At 48.3% G+C, this 19112-nt stretch overlaps 1 protein-coding gene across 2 annotated transcripts in view; it reads right to left on the bottom strand.

Annotated features, from left to right (window-relative positions):
• Positions 1 to 19112, bottom strand: part of flnbl (filamin B, like) — a 95324-nt gene that overhangs the window by 13523 nt on the left and 62689 nt on the right. Inside the window, exons 26-38 of one of the 2 annotated variants that reach the window (XM_071336990.1) lie at positions 17629 to 17752; positions 16475 to 16628; positions 14445 to 14634; positions 13773 to 14020; positions 12930 to 13013; positions 10394 to 10496; positions 9278 to 9418; positions 8381 to 8509; positions 7596 to 7769; positions 5392 to 5547; positions 3899 to 4102; positions 1514 to 1666; positions 119 to 241 (exon numbers count right to left, since the gene is read on the bottom strand). In XM_071336990.1, the coding sequence (XP_071193091.1) occupies positions 119 to 241; positions 1514 to 1666; positions 3899 to 4102; positions 5392 to 5547; positions 7596 to 7769; positions 8381 to 8509; positions 9278 to 9418; positions 10394 to 10496; positions 12930 to 13013; positions 13773 to 14020; positions 14445 to 14634; positions 16475 to 16628; positions 17629 to 17752 (1983 nt within the window). The remainder of the gene's footprint in view (positions 1 to 118; positions 242 to 1513; positions 1667 to 3898; positions 4103 to 5391; positions 5548 to 7595; positions 7770 to 8380; positions 8510 to 9277; positions 9419 to 10393; positions 10497 to 12929; positions 13014 to 13772; positions 14021 to 14444; positions 14635 to 16474; positions 16629 to 17628; positions 17753 to 19112) is intronic. The other variant, XM_071336991.1, reaches the window with a different exon arrangement.

Genomic DNA, 19112 nt, shown 5'->3' with positions numbered 1-19112 from the left:
CCGGGTGGATGTAGAGAGGGGCCGGGTGGATGTAGAGAGGGGCCGGGTGGATGTAGAGAGGGTCGTATAGAGTATGTTATATATACAGGTTGGTAATATATTCTATAGGTGTCCTTACCTGGTATCTTGAGGTTGAGGTCACAGACACTGCCAACGGTGGCGATCGACGCAGCCTTCTGTCTCCTGGTGATGCTCTCTCTGATACGGCCCTCACCTGTCACCTTCACTGTGAACGGGCTGCCTGCGGCGACGAACACACACAGCAGGGACAAGGGTCACTATCACTTCATTTTATAAGAAATTAATCAAATGAACATTATACCATTTTTAAAATTAGATCACTGACAATTCACAACTACAAGCTCTGCTGCAACACCAGAGGGGTATCTTAGTTACATCTTCACATTCCAGCTCTGGCTTCAACCGTACGACGACGGTGGATATTGCTCGTGCGCCATGTTGCACGTGGCTAGTCGAACGCCGAACGCTTCATTGAGACAACGCTGAAACATCAATCCATGGGCTAGTCTGAGCCACATTTACATTTGAGCCCAAATCAAGAAAAGAAGTTGTCACAAATTCAGAAAGCTGTGGTACAACAGGCTTTTAGAAGTACCAGGATGTGGACCAGGCAGTAATCTAGTATTTAACTCCACTACCACAGCATTGTTGAATACTTGGTTCTAATAGGTTCAAAGGGCATTCTAGAAATACAGGTGTGCCAAGCTTGTAGCGTCATACCCAAGAAGACTCAACGCTGTATTCGCTGCCAAAGGTTCTTCAACAAAGTACTGAATACTTATGTAAATGTAGTTTTATTTTTAATAAAATAAGCAAACATTTCTAAAAACCTGTTTTTGCTTTGTCATTATGGGGAATTGTGTGTAGATTGATGAGAATTGAAGGCATTTAGCTCATCTGGTAGGCTCGTGTTACTGGGCAGCTTGCGGCTGGGTTTCCCTTTGTAATCCGTGATAGATGTGGCCGGGCTTGCAAACTAACAAGAGTCAGTGCCGGCGTAGTAGGATTAAATCTTAGTCCTGTATTGACTCTTTGCCTGTTTGATGACTCGGACGTCGTAGTGGGATTTCTTATAAGCATCCGGATTAGAGTACCGCTCCTTGAAAGCGGCAGCTCTAGCCTTTAGCTCAGTGCGGATGTTGACTGTAATCCACTAGGAGCGCCGCCTGTGGATGAGCGTTTTCTCTTTTACTTTTGGCAGTATACAGCTGGTTGAGTGCCGTCTTAGGGCCAGCATCAGTTTGTGGTGGTAAATAGTACGGTCTAGCCCCCCCATTGAGTTAGCCTGCCCCGGAGAAGGATTCCTTGCCATAGAAACGGACCTGGCTAAAAAGGTTAAGCCACATTCCTATGACCAGCTTTTCCCGAGTTGAACTCCAAGTTACCTCCCTAACTCCTCAAACCTGATTGGTAGGATACCCCTCATTGACACGGATCATTTTGGTATAAAGGAGTGTCTGGTACAATAACGAAGCTGTACATAGACTCTCACCTGGCACGTGTTGGTCAGCGAAACGTACGGAGACGATGTAGGAGCCTGGTTCTGATGGGCAGTAGGAGACAACACACGTCCCATCCTCCATGTCCTGGGTCTGGATGTCCACCTTACTGGGCCCCTCAACAGATAGGGCCAGACCCCCGTAACCTGGGTGACGACAGAGTAGACAACAGTCAGACCCCTGTAGCCCAGGGGACAACAATACCAGTCAGACAATTCTGGGAGTGAGACTGAGCAATGAGGCGTTGCCAAGTGGCGCAGCGGTCTAAGGCACTTGTTAGGTGAGAATTATCTGTTAATTGAATGATTAGAATATACCGCCCTGAAACATATAATTGTATGGAATTGATTAGAATGTATAAAATCATAATCAATAAATGTGTAGTCCTAGTCAGAATTGGGGTAAAGACAATGTCTTTATGGTATTTTAAACACAGACTGTCGGAGCTCGGTGCCGACCTCACTAGAGATTTGGGAGAGAACGGGGAGTACGTCTGAAGGACAAGGTCACTAATCTCTGGCGGCTGAGTGTGTCCGTCTGTTTGTATGTGTGTGTGTGTGTGTGTGTGGGCGTGAGAAGTCAGTATAAAATGAATTGTTTTGTATTCCTGACTTTAGAATGTTCTCTGAATAAACTGTACTAACCTTTTGTATAAGCTGAGTCTGACTAATTATTATTATACCCATGGTCTTACAAACCTCGGGGATTGGTCAGAGCTATTGATTGATTGATTATTATTATCATTGGGATTGGAAATTCTCTTATCAGCACTGCATCTCAATGCTTGAGGCGTCACTACAGACCATGGTTCGATTCCAGGCTGTATCACAACCCGGCCGTGATTGGGAGTCCCATAGGACAGCGCACAATTGGCCCAGCGACGTCCAGATTAAGCCGGTGTAGGCTGTCATTGTAAATAAGAATTTGTTCTGACTTGCCTAATTAAATAAAAGGTTAAAATATATATATTTTAAAATGCATTCAGCAGTCATGTCAGTTGTCAAATGTTAAAGAAACCATTGGGCCCATTATATGACTAAATCAAATTATGCTTTTTAACAAACCAAACAAACCAAGCCACATAGCGTTCATATTATACAGCCAACGAAAAGACTAACTTAGTAACAGAATCACATTTCAGGTTTCCAGAAAGAATAGTTTTGGTTTGCCGTAATAGTGTTAAAGGTTAAATAACCCCATTACGTTCATTCTCTTCCTGTATATCTGAAGTTCTGTTCCATACCCAGTCTGATTGGAGGCCGCACCATTCTACCCAATCACAACGACTGTGTCCCAAACGACAGCCTACGTAGTGCACTACTTTTAACCAGGGCCAATAGGGTTCCATTCGGGACAGACACCACAACATCCTAGGCCCTACCTAAATCACACTGTAGATGTTTTGGCTGAAATGTATTCTCTCACTTACGTTATCTACCGGAACCTGAGACACCCCCAGAGACCATGTGTTAAGTGTGTGTGAAGGTGTGAGAATCAATAACGGGGAACATAAGCGCTGTGGTACGGCTCCCAACTGAACGAGACAAGAACGAGCCGTGGTAACCGTGTGTGTGTGTGTGTGTGTGTGAGCGCTAACAGCTAGCCACCCACGTCATGTCATCGCCAGGCTATGAGGTCTTAAATCTCTAATGTATAGGAGTCCATAGGCCAGCTAATAGTTTAAACATAGTATGTGCTACGTAACCATCCCTTAAAAAGCACTGCTACAATAATCCCCTTTTAACTGTCCAAAGCAGTAGAGCTACCCCTGGAACTCAGAAACCAGGCCCGGGGAACTCAGAAACCAGGCCCGGGGAACTCAGAAACCAGGCCCGGGGAACTCAGAAACCAGGCCCGGGGAACTCAGAAACCAGGCCCGGGGAACTCAGAAACCAGGCCCGGGGAACTCAGAAACCAGGCCCGGGGAACTCAGAAACCAGGCCCGGGGAACTCAGAAACCAGGCCCGGGGAACTCAGAAACCAGGCCCGGGGAACTCAGAAACCAGGCCCGGGGAACTCAGAAACCAGGCCCGGGGAACTCAGAAACCAGGCCCGGGGAACTCAGAAACCAGGCCCGGGGAACTCAGAAACCAGGCCCGGGGAACTCAGAAACCAGGCCCGGGGAACTCAGAAACCAGGCCCGGGGAACTCAGAAACTAGAACGTGAGGTTAAGTGTGAAAGGCATGCAGTCATGTATGAATGGACACTAATGGACACTAATTCCCCAACCCCCATGGCCTCTTAAAGCCACCATTTCAATATGAGACTAATTACTTTAGGTGGGGGGGGGGGGGGGGGGTTAACAGAGTCCCGCTGGGTGACCCTGGGCCGTTGTAATACCTAGAACCAGCTATAGGGTACTATTCAAGACACTCGCCTGCTTCTCGTGTGTCGACCACGAAGTCGGACATGTCGAAGGTGTGTCCCTCGACCAGCCCCTGTCCGTACACCTTGACCTTGGAGGCGTCGCCGATCTCGGATTGCACAACCATGATTGTGATGGGGCTGTTGGGAACATGGCAGCCATTCTTCTTGATGCTCACCACGTGCTCCCCAACCTCCCTCGGGATGAAGGAAATACCTGGGGAGATGGGAGAGGGAGAGAGAGAGAAAAGAGGGGGAGGAAGGGTAGATGGGACAGAGAGAGGAGGCAGGGAGAGAGACAGAAAAGAGGGGGAGGAAGGGTAGATGGGACAGAGAGAGGGGGCAGGGAGAGAGACAGAAAATAGGGGGAGGAAGGGTAGATGGGACAGAGAGAGGGGGCAGGGAGAGAGACAGAAAAGAGGGGGAGGACAGGTAGATGGGACAGAGAGAGGGGGCAGGGAGAGAGAGACAGAAAAGAGGGGGAGGAAGGGTAGATGGGGGTTAGAGGCCCTGCTAAGCCACTTCAATCTACACATAGATTATAGGTCACACAAATACATACCAGTGCAGTCACCTGTAAGTAACCCTATTCATACATAGTATATCCCATTACATCACATGTCAATACTTCATTGGCAAAAAAATGTAATTCCTCAAGAAAACTCCCACCCATTCAGTCAGTTTAATCATCTGAATAACAATGGTTTGTTAACAGCAACGCAGTTCACCCTGAACTACCAGGCCTTCAGTCAGCTGAATCATCTGAATAACAATGGTTGGTTAACAGCAACGCAGTTCACCCAGAACTACCAGGCCTTCAGTCAGCTGAATCAGTGGCTAAACAGACCAGTTAACCCACCTTCTGTGTGAAAATGCATTGAAAGTATAGGGAGCGCTACGGTCACATCGCGGTCAGCGATCAGTTATTCCACCCATTTTTTTTTACCATTGCAGAATAATAATCAAGATTGTACATGTTAATTAAAGCTCTTTTCCAGGACAAATAGCTCTGGCACAGAGGGAGCAGACCTACTTTACAAGATGGATGGTTGTTGGTCTTACCGACGTGGTTGTCGGGTCAGGTCTTACCGACGTGGTTGTCGGGTCAGGTCTTACCGACGTGGTTGTCGGGTCAGGTCTTACCGACGTGGTTGTCGGGTCAGGTCTTACCGACGTGGTTGTCGGGTCAGGTCTTACCGACGTGGTTGTCGGGTCAGGTCTTACCGACGTGGTTGTCGGGTCAGGTCTTACCGACGTGGTTGTCGGGTCAGGTCTTACCGACGTGGTTGTCGGGTCAGGTCTTACCGACGTGGTTGTCGGGTCAGGTCTTACCGACGTGGTTGTCGGGTCAGGTCTTACCGACGTGGTTGTCGGGTCAGGTCTTACCGACGTGGTTGTTGGTCTGGGGTCAGGTCTTACCGACGTGGTTGTCGGGTCAGGTCTTACCGACGTGGTTGTCGGGTCAGGTCTTACCGACGTGGTTGTTGGTCTGGGGTCAGGTCTTACCGATGTGGTTGTTGGGTTGTCTCTTGAGCAGACAGGGTTCGTCGCGGCCAGAGGGGGCCTTGATGCTGGCGGTAAGTAGAGACAGGTCCGTTTCTGTAATGTCCAGGGAGAAGTCCGCTGCAGAGCCCAGCTTCAACTGGGAACAACGTTTCTCCTCTGCAAAGAGACACAGACGGGGTTTAGTGAGTTAGAGGCAGTCACATTGACCATTCAGGATGAGAGATGTAGAGACACAGACGGGGTTTAGTGAGTTAGAGGCAGTCACATTGACCATTCAGGATGAGAGATGTAGAGAAACAGACTTCAGGTCAGGGATGGGCCTTTTCAAAGAGCTATAGTCACAGCAGGGTTTTGTTCCAGCCTAGTACTAACACACCCAACTTACCTCTTAATTTTTATAAACCAACTGTACTAATAGTTATCCAGACAAACTATGATCAGGAAGTAGTGTTGAACGGGAGAGACAAAATGTATTACAATTGAATTTGAATGAACTGAATAATGAGGATAAAGATAATGATAAAGATAAATAATGATCTGGTGTCATTGGTCGAGAGTCTGGCAGGGAATGGAGTGAAAGTGCACTGTAAGGACACAACAACGCTGTGGGCCAGGTGGGAATGGTTTAGCAGCCGCTCCAATAAATTAGAATGCAAAAGAAGCCATCCACTCGACGGGCTCTCAGCAGGACAGACTCGTGATGAGTGTAGGGACTTCAAAACCTATTAAATGGATGTTTGTGAGGCATGTCACTTCACCCATCTCTTTGCGTAGTCCACCACATGCAGTTATCTAACCCCATCTGGATGGATCCATAATGATTTACTAGGGGAATAAATATCACTGAATGACAGGAAATATTGGAATAACGTAGGCTAATGAAGGAAACAAAATTGTTTCTTCCTGAAACTCCCAAAAGTCATCCCAATTGTTACGATAGGATTTGAAGCAATAGCCGACCCAACGTGTGGTCAACTATTTCAGCCCTGTTTCACACTGCTCTGAGACAAGCATGGGGACTGGTCTTGATAAATCAGATTGACATTGTTCACTGAATCTCCATTTGGGTTTTGGTTAGACTACAATTAGGGTGTGGAAATGTTAGGATCATTTTGCTCTTCGCTCAGTAACCTCGGCCTACTCCCGACCGGTCACGTTGTACTGCGCCATCTTTTCCTAACGGAAACCCTGAGGCCTACATAGGCTGCAGTAAAATGCATTTTCCTTTTTCTTGGAATACAAACACCATAATATGAATCAATTTAATTAAGATAGAGCACAACAAATAAAATAATAACTCAAAACAAATTAGAATCAATCCCATTATAGTCTGTTCTAAAAATAGTTTTTAAAGTCAAAAACAGTCAAACGCATTCGTGAATTAAATACTTTAACCGACAAGTTGCGATTTATTCGTTTAATTATTCAAGGCTCCCTTTGTTTTTGTTTCGTTTTAAAACTGAAATACTTGAATGTTTTTTAAAGACATGGATGACATACTGTATATTGAAGTAGGCCAGTATGCCAATAAGTAAGTTCTGCTACAAACAGCTACAGTAAACAGGACTGTTAAACCTACAGCTCCATGTCATTTAAATAACTTCTCAAAGACGCCCTCTGGTGGTCAAATTTTATTTTAATTTTATTTATTTTACCGTTATTTTACCAGGTAAGTTGACTGAGAACACGTTCTCATTTGCAGCAACGACCTGGGGAATAGTTACAGGGGAGAGGAGGGGGATGAATGAGCCAATTGTAAACTGGGGATTATTAGGTGACCATGAATGTTTGAGAGCCAGATTGGGAATTTAGCCAGGACACCGGGGTTAACACCCCTACTCTTACGATAAATGCCATGGGATCTTTAATGACCTCAGAGAGTCAGGACACCCGTTTAACGTCCCATCCGAAAGACGGCACCCTACACAGGGCAGGATTAACAGCAACAATGACTCACAGTAAAATACTATGATGTCATGCACTCCAACGTGCCATACCGCAGCATAACACAACCACTGGTTCACCATGTGCTTTTCTCTCCGAGTGTGTGTGAGTGTGTGTGTGTGAGTGTGAGTGTGTGAGTGTGAGTGTGTGTTTAGTCTTTTCATTTCAGCACACCGGTATGTTGTAATACGGTTAGGAGAGAGAGAGGGAGAGAGAGAATGTGTTACCGGTGATCCTAGCGGTGTGTGTGTGTCTCTTACCGGTGATCCTAGCGTTGAAGGGGCTGCCAGCGATGTGCTTGTCGTTGTATCTGACCAGTATATGGTAGTCTCCAGGCAGAACAGGCAGGTAGGTCACTGTGCAGGTACCATCTTTGTTATCCAAACAGGTGATATCTGCCTTGGACGGACCCTCGATGGCCAGGTCCAACCCTCCTGGAGACACAGTCAGAAACAGTCAACGGGGGTAAGATGGTCCCTCCACTAACACTTCATAAGGACCTTCCAGACAGCCATGGCAACGGGGGTAAGATGGTCCCTCCACTAACACTTCATAAGGACCTTCCAGACAGCCATGGCAACGGGGGTAAGATGGTCCCTCCACTAACACTTCATAAGGACCTTCCAGACAGCCATGGCATCCAGACTAGTCATCATTTACAATAAAACATGTCAGTCTCTGCTTGGTGGTGAGAAATGTATCTTACCCTACGCATTTCAATTCCACCTCAGAACAAACCATGTCTCCTCCTCCATACTCAGCAACGTCCTCTGTGTGTGTGGTGTGTGACGGTAGTCTCCAGTGTACGTACCCTCAGCAACGTCCTCTGTGTGTGTGTGGTGTCTGACGGTAGTCTCCAGTGTACGTACCCTTGGCAACGTCCTCTCTGTGTGTGTGGTGTGTGACGGTAGTCTCCAGTGTACGTACCCTCAGCAACGTCCTCTGTGTGTGTGGTGTGTGACGGTAGTCTCCAGTGAACGTACCCTCGGCAACGTCCTCTCTGTGTGTGTGTGTGGTGTGTGACGGTAGTCTCCAGTGTACGTACCCTCGGCAGCGTCCTCTGTGTAGATGGTGAACATGGCGGTCTTGTTGGCGACGCCGTAGACCAGACCGGGACCGGATGCAGTCACGTTGGCACTGTTGGCGTTGTTCACATAGAACTGCAGAGGAGACTCTGAAGAGACAACAATGACGTCGTCAACCGGAGACGATAAACGGTATTGATCAGACAGAAAAACTCCTGGTCCTATAACGCATGGTGGTTGTGTATCAGTACTGTCTCTCTGAGCATCACAACTCATGGTACGCTGATTGAGCTCTCGTCTGCATTAAAACAAAAAACTTGAATTCTCATTGGCTTGGCTATAGATAAAAGCTGATCAAATAAATGACATGTCAATAAACCTGCTTTGTATAAAGAAACTAGTGTTTCCATGGTAACGTTAGTCCCTGTGTAAACACTAAGATCAATGTCGTGAGAGAGAAGAAGAACAGCCTGCTGGCTCCTATCCTCCCCATGCTACCGTACGCTGGGATGGCACCCTATTCCCTATATAGTGCACTACTTTAGACCAGAGCCCTATTCCCTATATAGTGCACTACTTTAGACCAGGGCCCTATTCCCTATATAGTGCACTACTTTAGACCAGAGCCCTATTCCCTATATAGTGCACTACTTTAGACCAGAGCCCTATTCCCTATGTAGATGCCTCTTGCAGAGGAAAAGGAGGATTTTCAGAGGGATTCTCTCCTCCCCTCTGCCTCTCCCTGGTATGTCCTGTTCATGACTTCAATACACAGGAATCCTGACAGGATATTCATCACTCGTCTGTTCCCTGTGTGTGTGTGTGTGTGTGTGTGTGTGTGTGTGTGTGTGTGTGTGTGTGTGTGTGAGAGATCTATGTTCCTGTGGTGGAGATATTTGCATGGTGTGTGTGCTGACCTGGAATGTGCGTTCCATTGTACTTTATGTGCATCTCGTGTAGGCCGGCCTCAGTGGGGGCAAACTTCACTGTGACTGTCCCGTCCTTGTTGTCCATGATCTCAGGCTGAGCAGTCTTCCCTGACGGCATGTGGACCTCACCTAGAGAGAGAGAACGTAGGCTACTAAGAGAAGAGTTACACTGCCTTGCAATAGGTCATCCCACAGCGCCCTACAAGATGCCAGGTCATCCCACAGCGCCCTACAAGATGCCAGGTCATCCCACAGCGCCCTACAAGATGCCAGGTCATCCCACAGCGCCCTACAAGATGCCAGGTCATCCCACAGCGCCCTACGATGCCAGGTCATCCCACAGCGCCCTACAATACGTCAGGTCATCCCACAGCGCCCTACAATACGTCATCCCACAGCGCCCTACAATACGTCATCCCACAGCGCCCTACAATACGTCATCCCACAGCGCCCTACAATACGTCATCCCACAGCGCCCTACAATACGTCATCCCACAGCGCCCTACAATACGTCATCCCACAGCGCCCTACAATACGTCATCCCACAGCGCCCTACAATACGTCATCCCACAGCGCCCTACAATACGTCATCCCACAGCGCCCTACAATACGTCATCCCACAGCGCCCTACAATACGTCATCCCACAGCGCCCTACAATACGTCATCCCACAGCGCCCTACAATACGTCATCCCACAGCGCCCTACAATACGTCATCCCACAGCGCCCTACAATACGTCATCCCACAGCGCCCTACAATACGTCATCCCACAGCGCCCTACAATACGTCATCCCACAGCGCCCTACAATACGTCATCCCACAGCGCCCTACAAGATGCCATGTCATTCTGTGTGCCAAGCAGCTTCATTCCAATGTGTTTAGCTAATGATGAAAGACAGACCTCCTCTCCATCCTATCTTACAGGAAAGATATGCTTGTCAATGACTCACCTATGATATGGCCCTTGATCTGTTTGTTACAGCAGTGGTCATTATCTCACCTCTTAACTCTCCCTCAACAGGAAGTTAGATAGTTCTTGTTCAGTATCTCACCTGTGATCTCTCCCTCAACAGGAAGTTAGATAGTTCTTGTTCAGTATCTCACCTGTGATCTCTCCCTTGCGGAAGGCGAAAGGAATGACCATGTCGAAGGGCCTGAAACCTGCTCCGTTCATACGGTTGGCTGGGTGATAGGACCCGTCTGTCACCTGGAGGGGGAGAGGGAAACAAGGGAAGTGGGGGAGACAAAAGGGGAGAAGAAAAAAGGGATGGGGGGGTGATGATCGTTAAAAACATGACCGATATGTCTTTGGTAGGAGAACTATCAAAACAGGAAAGTGACTAAGTCTTCCCTGTATTTCTACCATTTACAGTCTCATTCTGCCTGAGTCGTCCTGCGGTGAAAGCCGAGATAAGAGAGAATCAGGTAGGCAGGGCAAACAGGCAGGGAGTGATTCAGATACAGCAATCAGAGCATACTGGTTCCGTTTGGTGCCTCTTGCAGGAGTAAGGGGTGCATGGAGTAAAGGAAGGAGGGATGGGTGGAGAGAGAGAGAGAGATTGCAGATACCCCCACAGCATACCTGGAAAAGCAAAAGTTCTCAGAAACTCCTGGGAAGAAGGAGAAAGAGAAACCCAAATACATGTAACCGTGGTAATATATAGTAGATGAGCTGGAACGAGAAGAGGATGAGTAGTGGAGGAGAGAAGATGCATTTTGATACTGTCTCTACACTGTGTGTGTGTGCGCTCCCACACATTCCTATTGTGGTGGGAACAGGAGTGAGAGGCGTCGCCTGTGTTTCCACTGTTTATTGTACCGTAATGGGTCTGGCATGGTGCCATGGTGGGGCGCTGACTGACAACGAGGGCAGGATGGAGACAAGATAACTCGATGGAACTAACATGGCACGGGACACCTGTTTTTCCAGTGTATGATCAGAGAGCGGTAGAATATTAGGCCAAAGAAACAGTGCTCAGCCATTAGACATGAACAGCCATTTCCTATAAATATGATGGGAGAGAATATGGAGTCATTCAGTGACATTTATCAGGAAGTTGGTGAGGGAGATAAGGACACCATGAGGGGGAGGGTGATCATTCAGTGTCAGGGATCAGAGAGAATTCAGAGGCGCAGGGACAGCCAGAGGCAGGCAGGGAGAGAGGAATGGAGGCAGGGAGAGAGGAATGGAGGCAGGGAGAGAGGAATGGAGGCAGGGAGAGAGGAATGGAGGCAGGGAGAGAGGAATGGAGGGAGAGAGAGGAATGGAGGGAGAGAGAGGAATGGAGGGAGAGAGAGGAATGGAGGGAGAGAGAGGAATGGAGGGAGAGAGAGGAATGGAGGGAGAGAGAGGAATGGAGGGAGAGAGAGGAATGGAGGGAGAGAGAGGAATGGAGGGAGAGAGAGGGAGGCAGGGAGAGAGAGGAATGGAGGGAGAGAGAGGGAGGCAGGGAGAGAGAGGGAGGCAGGGAGAGAGAGGGAGGCAGGGAGAGAGAGGGAGGCAGGGAGAGAGAGGGAGGCAGGGAGAGAGAGGGAGGCAGGGAGAGAGAGGGAGGCAGGGAGAGAGAGGGAGGCAGGGAGAGAGAGGGAGGCAGGGAGAGAGAGGGAGGCAGGGAGAGAGAGGGAGGCAGGGAGAGAGAGGGAGGCAGGGAGAGAGAGGGAGGCAGGGAGAGAGAGGGAGGCAGGGAGAGAGAGGGAGGCAGGGAGAGAGAGGGAGGCAGGGAGAGAGAGGGAGGCAGGGAGAGAGAGGGAGGCAGGGAGAGAGAGGGAGGCAGGGAGAGAGAGGGAGGCAGGGAGAGAGAGGGAGGCAGGGAGAGAGAGGGAGGCAGGGAGAGAGAGGGAGGCAGGGAGAGAGAGGGAGGCAAGGAGAGAGAGGGAGGCAAGGAGAGAGAGGGAGGCAGGGAGAGAGAGGGAGGCAGGGAGAGAGGAATGGAGGGAGGCAGGGAGAGAGGAATGGAGGGAGGCAGGGAGAGAGGAATGGAGGGAGGCAGGGAGAGAGGAATGGAGGGAGGCAGGGAGAGAGGAATGGAGGGAGGCAGGGAGAGAGGAATGGAGGGAGGCAGGGAGAGAGGAATGGAGGGAGGAATGGAGGGAGGCAGGGAGAGAGGAATGGAGGCAGGCAGGCAGGGAGGCAGGCAGGGAGGCAGGCAGGGAGGCAGGCAGGCAGGGAGGGAGGAATGGAGGGAGGAATGGAGGGAGGCAGGGAGGGAGAGAGGAATGGAGGGAGGCAGGGAGGGATCTCCTTGAGGTGCAGTTCAGGCTGGGTGTGACAGATGGATGATGAGGTGTTTCTCTACTCTGTACCCAGGGCTGGAAGGAAGGAAGGGAGGGATGGATGGATAGAGGGTGTTTCTCTACTCTGTACCCAGGGCTGGAAGGAAGGAAGGAAGGGAGGGATGGATGGATAGAGGGTGTTTCTCTACTCTGTACCCAGGGCTGGAAGGAAGGAAGGAAGGAAGGGAGGGATGGATAGAGGGTGTTTCTCTACTCTGTACCCAGGGCTGGAAGGAAGGAAGGAAGGAAGGAAGGGAGGGAGGAAGGGAGGGATGGATGGATAGAGGGTGTTTCTCTACTCTGTACCCAGGGCTAGAAGGAAGGAAGGAAGGGAGGGAGGGATAGAGGGTGTTTCTCTACTCTGTACCCAGGGCTGGAATCCGGCGGCTCCAGGAGCAGCTGACTGCTGATTGGCTGACTGTTGCTGCATCATCGGAGCCTCATCAGTCGCCTGGGGAATCACAACCATGTCAGGCATCACACACGAGGACAGAGACACACAATCCAAAAACACATGACCTAAAGATCACGATCACAACCGAAACATGATCCAAAATGTCTGCACAGGATCAGACAAATATACAGGGATGCATTTTCATAACATTTAAAGTCTTCCTCTCACGGACAGCCAGGATGGGTGCAGAGCATACAGTCCACTACCCTGCATCGCCACCCGCCAGTATCGTTCCACTACCCTGCATCTCCCCACAACAGTATCGTTCCACTACCCAGCATCTCCCCACAACAGCATCGTTCCCCTGCATCTCCCCACAACAGCATCGTTCCACTACCCAGCATCTCCCCACAACAGCATCGTTCCACTACCCAGCATCTCCCCACAACAGCATCGTTCCACTACCCTGCATCTCCCCACTACAGCATCGTTCCACTACCCTGCATCGTTCCACTACCCTGCATCGTTCCACTACCCTGCATCGTTCCACTACAGTATCGTTCCACTACAGTATCGTTCCACTACAGTATCGTTCCCCTGCATCTCCCCACAACAGTATCGTTCCCCTGCATCTCCCCACAACAGTATCGTTCCCCTGCATCTCCCCACAACAGTATCGTTCCCCTGCATCTCCCCACTACAGTATCGTTCCCCTGCATCTCCCCACTACAGTATCGTTCCCCTGCATCTCCCCACTACAGTATCGTTCCCCTGCATCTCCCCACAACAGTATCGTTCCACTACCCTGCATCTCACCATGACTTTGAAGGGGCTCTTGGGGATGTTCTCCCCTCCAAAGCGTACGTATATGACATAGTTCCCGGGGGTCGGGGCGGTGTAGAAGATATCGAATGTTCCGTCCTCGTTCTGGATGACATCAGCCTCCACCTCCGTCCCATCCGGCGTCACCACGATACATGTCACCTTCCCCTTCCCAGCTGCCTTAGCGTTCACCACAAAGCCCACCTCCTCCCCGACCGCGATGATGGGGGCAATACCGGGACCTGGTAAGATAAACAGATAAAAGATAAGTCTGGATAAGAAAGCGTAACTGAGAAGGCCAGAAGAACATCAGGCCTTTCTAATTGTATGATTTGATTCTATGTATTTATGTGGCAGCAGCAACACTCTTTTAAAACGTCCACGATACATTTCCCACCGGGAGAATGAAGTATATCCTATCAGTCTGGAAGGAGCAGTGTGTAACGCCACATTACCGCCACAGGGTTTAACACTGGCACTTGGACTACAGACAGACTACTGTGTTTCCACCTTTAAGCCCAAAGAGGGCCGTAGTTAACATCATTTCCTCTCCCCCAAAAACAAGCAAAATGTATAAAATGTCCTTTGGAATTTGCGATGCTCCGTGATTGGATGAGCACCCACCCATGACATAGTATATTCCAAAGCACATCACGACTCACTCACCGGTGACTGTGCACTTGCTGGCGTCTCCTGAGGAAGTGGCTCTGACCCGGTAGGGCGAGGCAGGGATCTCATCTCCTCCGTACTTTATCACGATGGTGTAACGCCCCACCTTGTCAGGGACGTACGACACCAGGTATGTCCCGTCACGGTTGTCCTGGATACCAACCCTCTTCGGCTTCCCATCTTGGTCCTGAAGAAACAAGGTTTCAGACGTATTATACGTGACACACGTGATCCTGTCTGTACAAGTTACACTCCCACACGTGATCCTGTCTGTACAAGTTACACTCCCACACGTGATCCTGTCTGTACAAGTTACACTCCGACACGTGCTCTTGTTTAACCCACCCAGTTAATAATTGTGATCTCTTATTATATGAAGCACGCAATTGGCCATGGCAAGTGCATAGGGTAGCAGGCTAAAACGTTCATGAGGACATTACATTTCCTGTTAGATTACTACATGACTACTAGCAGTGAGTATTATATTTAGTGTTAGCGATCTAGCTAATGTGTTTCGAGTTAACTTCCTCATGTGGTCAATTAGCCCCCAAAATAAATTAGCCTATGATAGAGCACATCAGGATGTAGACAAATTGATCTCTATTGAAAAACGAAATAAAGAATGTTCTGGAGCCATGTTTTTAACAGTAATATAACAGCCTGTTGACAACCCACAATTCATTAGGTCAGCACGTCAATATCCTGAATCAGTCATTCTTGGACTGATTTCGTGTATTCGTCTAAAGCAAATGACTATTTTTGTTTTGCGTGACGCCGCAGAAAGAAATTGGTGCAACCAAATCATAAGCTGATGGCACCAACTGAAAAAAAAGAGTTAGTTGAACCAGAGGAAAATGTTTGTCTGGAGCCCTGGCATCGGGTGTGCCGTTTAATCTGCTGTTGAGTAATGTGTTCTTCTGCCAATTGGCTGTGGGGAGAAGAATCATGTGATAGGATGTCACGCAGAACAATCTGTTGGTAGGACAAGGACATGTAGGTTGGAGGACATGGAAGACTGTAAATTTATACTTATTAGGTTAATGAGGTATTACTGATGTGACTAAAATGAAAGTGAATTTAAAAATAGCCCACTGATTATTCAAATAAAAAAAGTGACTTAAAGATATTTTTTGTCAAATTGACTTACTATATAATTAGATTTATTCTAACACATTTTAGTCCCAAAAGGTCAAGTAGCGGGTGATTACTACGTGAATAGGGCGTCATACCAGGCTCTTTCAAAAGTAATACCAAAGAAACAATGAACATACAGTTAATCATGTATTACAACGTAATTACCTAAATAATCCTTGAGCTGCTATTCTCCTCAAGTTATCTCTATATACTTTACCCATCATGCTAGATTGTATTAACAGGGCTGTAGGATGAAGTGTTGTGTTTCCACAGATACAATATCTGTGGAGGTACCGCTGCATTAGACTCCATTACATGAACAAAAAATAGCTTAATTTCACAGCCCTCTTACCTCCTATCTACCCTGTCAGTGTGAACGTGGTAAAAAACATTATTTAACCGAATAAGATCAAGGACAGATTGGCCGTTGTCTTGGTGGGATGGAGTCATCCAATGCAGTGGTCCCTCAAAAGGTAACTACAGTCTATGTGAAAACGTACCACTTCACAGGGAGGGTTGGCTAGGGAGGGTTGGCTAGGGAGGGTTAGCTAGGGAGGGTTGGCTAGGGAGGGGATTTGGTTAGGGAGGGTTGGCTAGGGAGGGGATTTGGCTAGGGAGGGGATTTGGTTAGGGAGGGTTGGTTTGGCCGTCCGGCCACCCTGACCACCGCCGTCCGGCCACCCTGACCACCGCCGTCCGGCCACCCTGACCACCGCCGTCCGGCCACCCTGACCACCGCCGTCCGGCCACCCTGACCACCGCCGTCCGGCCACCCTGACCACCGCCGTCCGGCCGACGGCCACCCTTACTACCGCCTAGACACTAGCCGTTACAGGTTTCTACAAAGTCCAGCCTGATTCTGGAACCACAAGACAACCCTCAGGTCAACTTACTGTGATCTGGACTGATAGTTGTCCCTCTCCTGCGTCCTTGGCGTCAATGGTGAACTCCACTGGAAAGCTGGCTGGCACTCCCGTGGTTAGACCAGGTCCACTAGCCACCACTTTACTGGCATCATGGGTAGGCAGCACTCGCAGCTTGAAGGGGCTGGACGAGGAAGTACACAATAATATCAACAACTGGAGGAAACTACAAGAATGGGTGTAACAGGTAGGGCCTAGAATTGAGGTGTGAACGTAAAAAAAAAAAAAAAACTGGGGATATCGTAAATAAAAAAATTCCTAAATGAAAAAATTTTATTTGTTCCCGTCACAATTTTTAAATCACAAAATATATTATTTGCCGTGTTCTAGCCTAACTAACTAGAGGATAACTTAAATAAAACCAGAGGAACAAACTTCAGGCTACTTGGCGAAGACATTGAGATACAGAGTACCATATGTGTAACTGACAAAATAACGGAAATCCCAAAACAGTGTCTTAAAATAGGGGCAAGAACAGCTTCATTTACTCAAGTGTTTCCTTTATTCTGGCAGTTACCCATATGCACACGGTTCTTTCTGCCCGTCACCTCTCCCTCTTTGCTAATGATGCCAGTGTGTTCAGTCTTCGGTCTGTTACCAGTAAAAAGTCATCGTCTTTTCATTGATAGTCCCTGCTTAACTGAAGTTTAGACATTGCAAGCCAAGAAATTGCCAGACACAGCTTTTGATATATGCTAGATAGTCAGACCTAGTGCACGGTTCTGTCTGGTGGCAGACCTGCCTATACTGATAGATAGAAAGTGGCACTAGCCGAACTGCCTATACACGATGAAAGATGCAAGTGTTTGTGTTCTCGGAAGTACGGCAACTAAAATCGGTCTCGAACCTTAGGAGTCGAGGAATATTATTCACGTGTAGTTTTATGATAGTTTAAACTGAAAGGAAAATTATTTATAATGTTAACTGCCCATATGATTTTCCTAGTCAGATCACAGGGAACACAGGGAAAACTCTGGGACCTAAGGAGGCGTGTTATCACAATACACAGTAAAATAGGTTTATCTGCTGTAATACAAAGCAGTAGCTATGGCTAAAGAATTAACAGACAACCATTTCAAAAACACCCTGTACTGTATGTAACCGAGTCAAGATTAGTGAGTTACCTGCGTGTGATCTCCTCGTCAGCGTACTTGACCACTACAGAGTAGGGTCCCTCCACTGAAGGGGTGTAGGCTACAGTGTGTGTTCCATCCCCGTTGTTTGTCACCTCCACCGGCTCAGCCACACCTGAGGACCAAAACACACACCTTACATCAGGACAGGACCGACCTTAGTCGTACTGGAAATGGAGAATATTGGTATTGAACACAAAGTTGAACTGAATTACACACAATAACAAAGTTGTATTGAATTAGACATGCACTATAAATACAAAAGTATGTGGACACCCGTTCAAATGAGTTGATTCGGCTATTTCAGCCACACCCGTTGCATAAAATGGAGAACATTGGTTATCCAAAGGCCCAAACGTGGCACCGTCATGGGATGCCACCTTTCCTACGAGTCAGTTCGGGACGAAATTGAGCCACGAAGTAGTAGGCCACAAGCTCACAGAACGGGACCGGCGAGCGCTCAAGAGCGTAGTGGGTATAAACCGTCTGTCCTCGGTTGCAACACTCACTACCGAGTTCCAAACTGGCTCTGGAAGCAACGTCAGCACAAGAACTGTTCGTCGGGAGCTTCATGAAATGGGTTTCCATGGCCGAGCAGCCGCACACAAGCCTAAGATCACCATGCGCAATCCCAAGCATCGGCTGGAGTGGTGTAAAGCTCACCGCCATTGGACTCTGGAGCAGTGGAAACACGTTCTCTGGAGTGATGAATCACACTTCACCATCTGGCAGTCTGATGGACAAATCTGGGTTTGGCGGATGGCAGGAGAACGCTACCTGCATGAATGAGTGCCAACTAAAGTTCGGTGGCGGAAGAATAATGGCCTAGGAAATCTTAACACTACATTATACAATGACATTCTAGACGATTCTGTGCTTCCAACTTTGTGGCAACAGTTTGGGGAAGGCCCTTCCCAGTTTCAGAATGACAATACCCCCGAGAACAAAGCGAGGTCCATACAGAAATGATTTGTATCGGTGTGGAAGAACCAAACCTGACCTCAACCCCATCGAACAGCTTTGGGATGAATTGGAACGCCGACTGCCAGCCAGGTCTAATCACCCAACATCAGTGCCCGACCTCACTAATGCTCTTATGGCTGAATGGAAGCAAGTCCAGCAATGTTCCAACATCTAGTGGAAAGCCTTCCCAGAAGAGTGGAGGCTGTTATAGCAGCAAAGGGGGGGGACCAACTCCATATTAAGGTCCATGATTTTGCAATGAGATGTTCAACAAGCAGGTGTCCACATACTTTTCGCAGTTGTAAATGAGAACTTGTTCTCAACTGGCCTACTTGGTTAAATAAAGGTGAAATATAAATGTAATAAAAGTCCAAATGTAATATAAGTATTCACACCTGAGTCAGCACTTTATAAGATAGAAAAAGGTGTAGAATCGCAGGAAATTAGCAGAACAATTCTCTGCCGCATGCAAAATGTGTCGCTGTAATCGCCACAAGTCTTTTTGGGTAAGT

The sequence above is a fragment of the Salvelinus alpinus genome, chromosome 12 (genome assembly GCF_045679555.1).
Source record: "Salvelinus alpinus chromosome 12, SLU_Salpinus.1, whole genome shotgun sequence".
NCBI lineage: Eukaryota > Metazoa > Chordata > Actinopteri > Salmoniformes > Salmonidae > Salvelinus > Salvelinus alpinus.
The sequence above is the reverse complement of the archived record's forward strand: the minus strand, read 5'-3'. Positions and strand labels throughout refer to the sequence as shown.